The sequence below is a fragment of the Malus sylvestris genome, chromosome 11, assembly GCF_916048215.2.
Source record: "Malus sylvestris chromosome 11, drMalSylv7.2, whole genome shotgun sequence".
Lineage (NCBI taxonomy): Eukaryota > Viridiplantae > Streptophyta > Magnoliopsida > Rosales > Rosaceae > Malus > Malus sylvestris.
Genome location: NC_062270.1, coordinates 29480370 through 29487754, shown reverse-complemented (window position 1 = coordinate 29487754; position 7385 = coordinate 29480370). Strand labels below are relative to the sequence as shown.

The 7385-nt window shown below is 36.0% G+C and overlaps 1 protein-coding gene across 4 annotated transcripts; it reads left to right on the top strand.

Moving 5' to 3' along the window:
• The first annotated feature begins 691 nt into the window (after nt 1-691).
• Nucleotides 692-7385, top strand: LOC126588239 (uncharacterized). 4 transcript variants are annotated; one of them, XM_050253327.1, is made up of 15 exons: nt 692-931; nt 1122-1198; nt 1484-1684; nt 2147-2241; nt 3388-3578; nt 3707-3885; nt 4318-4656; nt 4747-4811; nt 4996-5044; nt 5133-5289; nt 6170-6254; nt 6356-6425; nt 6529-6669; nt 6763-6826; nt 6918-7061. In XM_050253327.1, the coding sequence occupies exons 1-15, from the start codon at nt 835-837 to the stop codon at nt 6923-6925; spliced, it is 1818 nt and encodes a 605-aa protein (XP_050109284.1). In that variant the 5' UTR covers nt 692-834; the 3' UTR covers nt 6926-7061. The 4 variants fall into 4 exon arrangements, with proteins under 4 accessions (XP_050109284.1, XP_050109283.1, XP_050109282.1 ...); XM_050253326.1 differs by lacking the exon at nt 6763-6826 and having other exon boundaries at nt 694-931; nt 1164-1198; nt 6918-7385; XM_050253325.1 differs by lacking the exon at nt 6763-6826 and having other exon boundaries at nt 695-931; nt 6918-7385.

Below are 7385 nucleotides of genomic sequence, written 5' to 3'. Positions count from 1 at the left end.
TAGCTCATTGTGAGGCTAAGTTCACCCCATTCCCCTTAGTATAGATAATATCATTTGTTAAAAAAAAAAAAAAAATCTTGATTGCTCCTTTAACTCATCAAAACATGCAGCTATAATATTTTTCGTCAACTCCGTTAGATCTTTATTAAAAAAATTATAGTAATGATCTCTCAACTTTAATCCAATTAGAGAAACAGTCTTTTAACTTTAACCCAATTGTAGCACCAATCCCTCAACTTTAACCCAATTGTAGCAATGGTTATTCCAACATCAGCCATTTTGAAAAAATTCTGATGAAGTTGACGAAAAAGACTATAACTGCACATTTTGATAAGTTAAGAGACCAATGTTTCATGAAATTTTACTTGAAAGATTATAACTGCACATTTTGATAAGTTAAGAGACTAATGTTTCATGAAATTTTAGTTGAAAGATTATTGCTCAAATTAGAGTAAAATTAAAGAATCATTGGTACAATTTTCTTTAAAAAATTTATACATTACAATATATTATTGAACAAAAAATTGAAGAATCGTGTTATTCCTTTCGGCAGACCGCGTAGAAAACGTCGGGTAAAATATCCGTATTGATTTTCTCATCAAATTTCGTATCTCATTAAATTTAAAAAATAACAAATATAAAATCCTAAGAAAAATAAAAAAATTTCAAAACCCAAAAAATATAAAAGCCATTCGAGTTTGAGAAAGCCTCTGTACACAAATGCCATTTTCTTCCCCACATCTCTCGCGACAGCTACAAACATGGACTCTTCCTCTGGCGCAGCAATAGTAGTCACACACTGAGTTCTTAACGTGCGCACCTCCGGCGCAGGATATGGAGCCGCCCTCCTTTGTATCCAAAGCGAGGACCGCCTTCCATTCCGCGGCGGCTAAAGCGGAGCGAGTTCTCTCTGACTTAAAGCCCGATCGAGGTCAATCTTCTTTTTAATCTCATTCACCAAAACCGTATTTTTCTCCGTTTACTATTTTTTCCTGCCCCGGACTTCCATTTGACTTTTCCCAAATGCTATTTTTGTTTTTGTTTTTCGGGATTTGATTTCTTAATTTCGGATTATAAATGTTGTTTAATTTTTTTGGTAATTTGGTGTTGAATCGGTGAAGATTCTGACAAGCAATCGCCGGGGAATTCGATCGATTACGCAGGTTACGAATCGCCGAGGGAGGAGGGAGAGTCAAAGGTCAGTTTGTTGTTATTTTTTTTTGGAATTTCAAATTTGCTTTGAATTAATTGTTTTGGATTGGACATGTAGGATCAATCAGTTTAAGTTTTGTAGGATTTCTCTTTTCGATGTTTGGTTTAGGAATTAGGAGCAGTTTTGGATCATTTTCTGTTTGGTTGCTGAGAAAATACAGAAAAAGAAGCTACATTGTTAAATCCGGCTTAATTGAGTAAATGTTTTTTGATAATTTACGATATGATAGGTTTGTTTGATTTCAATTGCTTGTGAATGAAAAAAATACAGGGCTCGAAAGAATTGAAGCATCTTGGGTGGAGACCACCGAACATAGGGACAAAGCAAGATTGGCAGGATAGATTTAGGAACATTGGAATAGGGAAGAAAGGAGGTGAAGATAACGAGAAGGCTGAGTATTCTTCCATGGCAGTTCCGTTTTATGATGAAAATTTGTATTTGCTGAACATGAAAAACGATACTGAAGCAAAGGTAAGTTTGCTTCTTTATATCTTTTATTTCCGTCTCCACACATTATAATGGTTTGTTTTCTAAGATTTTGGTTTTATTTTTAGATCATCAATACATAATCACATAATATTCCCGAATTAAAAGGTAAACTATTTGACCTTTCCCCTGGACCTGGCGGACTGGTTTTTTTCTTGTCTTAGGAAAGGCAACTGAAGTTTTAAATCAGGTGTTTGTTACTGTACATATTGAGAAAATGTAGTGATACACACTGAGTAACTAATGTAACGGATAACGATGGAAAAGCACTTTCAATTGTACTATGTTGATAGATAACCAGGAAAAAAAACACGATTATCACCCAATTTATGCGATGCCTATCCTGGAAGTTTGTGATTGATAACTACATTTACTGATTTATTAGCCCTTTTGTTTCAATTTATTGTTTTTTCTTTGATGATAAATTGGGATTTGATATTTCACAAGGGGGCAGAGATGATTCCATCAGTTGAAAGCTTGGTCTCAGACAACATTCTGATTCCTCCGTTTTCTGTTATGAGACAATTGGCTATAGCTGTTGAGTAAGTGTATTCAACATTGTGAATATGTTTATATGTTAAACAACAGGTATCTTAAGGAAAGGGATCTGAATTTTCTTGTAAGATATGGGGACTACTTGTGGGCCCCACTCCACATTAAAATTTAACGATCTGAATTGTCTTTTTTAAAATTTCAAAGATCAACCTTGCAAAATATTAGCCAAATTGGTTGTGCTCAAAGAAATTGATGACCATGGTGTTCTAAGAAACGTTGAAATTTCATCATGAGAATCAAATGGGTAAAAAGTTTCGGACTGAGCTGAATTTTTGTAAGGAAAATTGAATGGAGATTTAAATAGTAGACGGTTGGAATCGTTGTAAAAGAATGTGGAGTGACCCTTGGAACTAGTCCCCATTTCTTGTATAAAGGGGGATCCCTTTCCTTAAGGGGCCTATGTTAAACGAATATTAGTTTATCATGGGATGTGAATGTTCTTTTCTATACCGTGAAAGTCTCTTGCTATAAAATGTAATCAATGTGGCATAAGATATGCACTCAGTTTTAGAATGGTCTTACATATGAAATATGTTTTAAAAGGCGAAGGTGAAGCCAATGCGTTTCATGGATAGCCTTGTCTAGGTGATAGCCTCAAGCCTCACAGTGCCTCAAATTATTATAGTACTTAATATATATATATATATATATATATTTATATATATTATGTATATATATGTATGTATGTATGTAGTATAATACTTTGTAAAACAATCAAGCAAGCACGCCAAGCAATCAAATATTTGACTATTATTATTATTTCTCTAATTCATATAATAAAGTCATAATAAACTAATAGAAACTAAGTTAGAAACATAAAATTAGCATGAGTTTTATAAAGACCCTGCCCAAAATGACATTGTTTGGGTTTGGGCTTTTATTTATTTATTTATTTATTTTTATAACAAAATTCAAATCCCCAGGGCGCCTAGGCGCTTGAGACGATAGCCTAGGCGCTAAGGCTAGTTTATAGTCCACACGTTATGGGCTTAGGCATTTTCTTCATAGCCTTGCCCCAAAAACCGCCTAGGCGAGTCTTGAAACTAGTTTTTTAAAACACTATCAATATAGGTTTTCAGTTTGTACATGATATCCTAACTTTCTGCCCTAAATATTTTGGAAACTTAATCCAGGGCTGGAAAGAAGTCCAAGTCATTGAAAGATTTTTTGGCGTCATCAGGGAGTTCCTCACCTGTCAGGGAGAGAGCGGGTCTGAGTCTATCTGCAGTGAAGTCATTAGTGCTTCGTGAAAAGGATGAAAAGCCATCTGATTTTTGTGATAACGAGAAAGTCCTAGCATTGATTCGGTCTCTATTTGATGCAGGTAGATTCATACGTTAGGTGGCCTCATGACAGTTCCTGTTGGTATTTTCTTATTCCTTTTTTTTTTTTTTTTTAATTATCGTGTTATGATCTTTCACCTCTGTTGTAATATTTGCAAGATATTCGCAGAGGGGAATTTTCTGAGAAGGAAGATTGATTCTGGTTCAGAGGCAGTTACTCCAACATCTTTGCCTAGAGATATTCATGGTGCTCCTCCTGAAAGCCTTGTTGTTAAGTTAGCTGAAGTCATTGGGAGCTTCAGAACCCTCAAGAAAATGACTCTGTTTTGGTGCAGAGTTGTTGTTGAAGTAAGTTCTGTATACAAGAAATATGAGTTCTTTGAGATTTTTCCAATGACTTACAGTGAAAAGAAAAAGAGAAATATGATCTCACGCTTCTTGCTTCCTGTATTGCAATCATAACACGTTATATATTTTCTGGAAGTAAGCTTCTGTTCGAATAAGTGTTTGTGTCTAGGCTTGAGTATTTTGTAATCTTTTTTTTTTTTTGAGCAAAATATTTTGTGATCTTGAGTATAAACTTATTATCTTAAATTGAAAAAGAAGAAACTGGGTTCAGTATCAGGTACAATATTATTCTGCTGAGTAGAATTCTAGCCAGAAAGTTTTCCATCCTCTTAAAGTTTATGGCTTTGTTATGCTTATATACTTGCTCTAAATATACATAAAACGCTGTTTTATCATCATTGTTTTGTTGATTTGAATTTCCTACCCATGCAGCTGAGAAGACTTTGGTCTGAAGAACAATATGTGCCTAGCATCCCCTTGGATGAGATTCCAGATCTGAATTCCTGTCTTTTGTATCAGCGGTTGCAAGTGATGAACTGTTGTGTTTCTAGGAAAAGGCGTCATGATATCGCCACTGAAAAATTAGACCTTGTAATAAGGGAAGCTAGTCCACATGCAGAAGAATCCGCTCTTTCCAAAGACAATCCTGCAGGCCCTATTTATGCTAGATTAAGCATGGGGGAACTTGTCCTCCGACTAGGTGCTAGTAGCCCATCCGGCGACCTAACAATGTTGGAAACTGGTGAACCTGTGTACTCCCCTGTGACCCAGGTATGTTTTAATAGCTGTCCTTCAAGGACTACTATTTTAACTTGCATCCATAAAATGAGATATATCATGTATACGCATTATTACATGTAGGAAGGACCTTTACTTACTGAAGATCTTATCAAGGAAAATGAGGAGTTTGTGCTTCGAACAGGAAGGTCTGTATTTGAGTTAATTCTTAGTCATTTTTTGAATTTCAAGGAACATTCGTATTTTGCTTAAAGCGAGTCTATTTTTCCTAGTTCTCTGAACATATACATATACATCACAGTGAACATGCATATTTTTATTCTTATTAATCTAGATATTTTTTTGACAATATGCCTTATCTTTTATGGTCAGTGTTGGTGCTGGATGTTCTCAACTCCTCTCTGACATGCAGGCTTTCAAGGTCAACACTAATGAAAGTCTTATAGATGCACTGAATGCTATGTGTTGACTTCTATGGTTAACTAAGTTCTGCTAATTATCATACATAGGCTGCAAATCCTGGTTGTATTTTGGAAGACTTTGTGAGATGGCACTCTCCTCCTGACTGGACCGAGGCTGAGCCAAGTGATGAGGAAAATGACTCTTTTGTTGGTAGTGACGTATTGTCCACAAGAGGCTATCTCAGTAGCCGAATGCAAAAAGAAGGTGCCACCTCTTCCTGTCTTTCCATTTCTATATAGTTTATGTCACATAACAGCTTTGTATATCCAAGTTAACAGTTATAAGAGGATATAGAAAGCATAAAAAAATGTCGTACCCAGTGCACAAGGCTCCCGCTTTACGCAGGATATAGAAAGCATAAAACAGACAAAATTACTTTGCTTAAAATAATACTTTAGTTTAGTGCACCTTGTCTGTCAGGTATTTTACTGTTAAAACTCTTGCTCTTAGTATATATGGGGAAATTGCTTAGGTGACCAATCTATCATAGTATTGCAATAGATGGGATATATAATATTCTCTAGTGAAAATTAGATGTATAATTGGACAATGAGCTTGGGCGCTCTGTGCTTTATTGCAATCGCATGGGTGACTTGAGTTGCTTTGTGTATTTAAAAGGTTTTTTTTTGCATGTTTTAACAAACAGTAACCAACTATCATAACCTGGGCTTTTGTGAATATAAGATCATTCTGGTAGCAGCCTCTCCATAAATGGGGGTAAGGCTAGCTGACATTCACCTCTCCCAGACCCTGCGTAAAGCGGGAGCCTTGTGCACTGGGTACGACCTTTTAATGAAATATAAGTTCACAGGTTCGAGTCATGGAAACAGCCTCTTTGCAAAGCAAGAGTAAGGCTGCGTAAGATAGACTTCCCCCACTCTCACAAAGCAGGGAGCCTTGTTTGCGCCCTTATTTTATCTTTTTTAGGACCAACCACTGAAATAAAATAGCTGGTGTATTGTGTATAGCAATGTTGTATAGCATTTGTTCTAGAAAATGAGTGCTTATTCAGGCATCTAGAAGTTGCTACCACCACATATTTAAATCTGATATGGAATTTCATAGGGTTATGCTTTGATGTTAGGAAATTTGTGGCGTGAGTTTTGGGATACATCCAAACCAGTTCCAGCAGTTAAACAAGCACCCCTCTTTGATGAGGATTTAGCAGTGTAAGTAGGAAGAACTAATGCTCAATTTATCACTTCTGTTTTTGGTTTTAGCAAAGACTTCTGTCTAACATCACATTAATAGCATTGCGTTAATCCTGTAGGGAAGGTATCTTGGATGGTTTAGAGGACATATCACCTTCCGATCTTTTTCAGCAGCTGTTTGTTTCTTTGGTAAGATCATTTTTCAGCAGCTGTTTGATTCATTGCTCTTAATAGGTGGTACATTACCACTGCTCCTATACTGTTCTAATAATGCCCGTTCTGCAACATTCAGCTTGGTTTAGGATTTGTAATTGCTGAGGCTAAACTGTCCACGAGCAGTGATTTTTCGAAGCTGTTTTATGAATGCAAGGAATATGTTGTTTCCTCTTGTCAAAGCAGCACCTGGACTGAGAAGGTTGAAGAGCTTTGCCAGGTAAGATGGATCCATATTTTCTAAACCAACGGTTGATTGTTACAATTTTATGTCAAACTTCTGTGATTAAGGTAGTCATGGATGCCCAATCAGAGATATCTGTCGAAGGTGTTATTCACTCGAAGAATGGATGCTTTAAAATATAGAAAGTTAATTAGTAAGCTTTGTTCATGAAATATTATCAGGCAATGAAATTTGTTGATACCCGAATTTGAGTTTGATATTTACTTAGACAACGCTTGGTACAGGTATATGAAACAGTGGAGACTATGTTACTCAATCCAGAGGAAGCATTAAGAGCAATGAATCAGCCAGATGAATCGACAACCCCTTCTGGCGAACCAAAACGGCGGTTTAGGAGGCTTACCCTCAACTTTGGTGGCAAAGACAAGCAGTTGAGAAAAACAGCATCAAAGGACCAGAAAAACTCAACGAGCCCCGGTAGCCAACCGTTTTCGAGTTTCTTCGACAACAAGTCATCATTATTTTCCAAATGAAAATACACCTCCTGTTGAAAAACCTTCGTGTACAGTTGAAAATGATTGGACAGTGGTTTAAATATTATTTTTTGTTCCTTTGTGTTTTTTTTTATTATTTTTTATTTTTAAAACAGGCTTAATTTTGCTGGTAATTGTAAATTGTTTTGAGCAAAACGAGGTAATGGGGGTTACCATTATCCACAATTTAAATGAATTTATTGCCTTGAATTGAAGAAA

Excerpts from the sequence above, each read along its gene's own strand:
- LOC126588239 (XM_050253325.1), top strand. The coding sequence starts at position 835 with ATGGAGCCGCCCTCCTTTGTATCCAAAGCGAGGACCGCCTTCCATTCC. Across the intron at positions 5,045-5,132 it reads CTGACATGCAGGCTTTCAAG|GCTGCAAATCCTGGTTGTAT; the intron begins GTCAACACTAAT and ends TATCATACATAG. Across the intron at positions 5,290-6,169 it reads TAGCCGAATGCAAAAAGAAG|GAAATTTGTGGCGTGAGTTT; the intron begins GTGCCACCTCTT and ends CTTTGATGTTAG.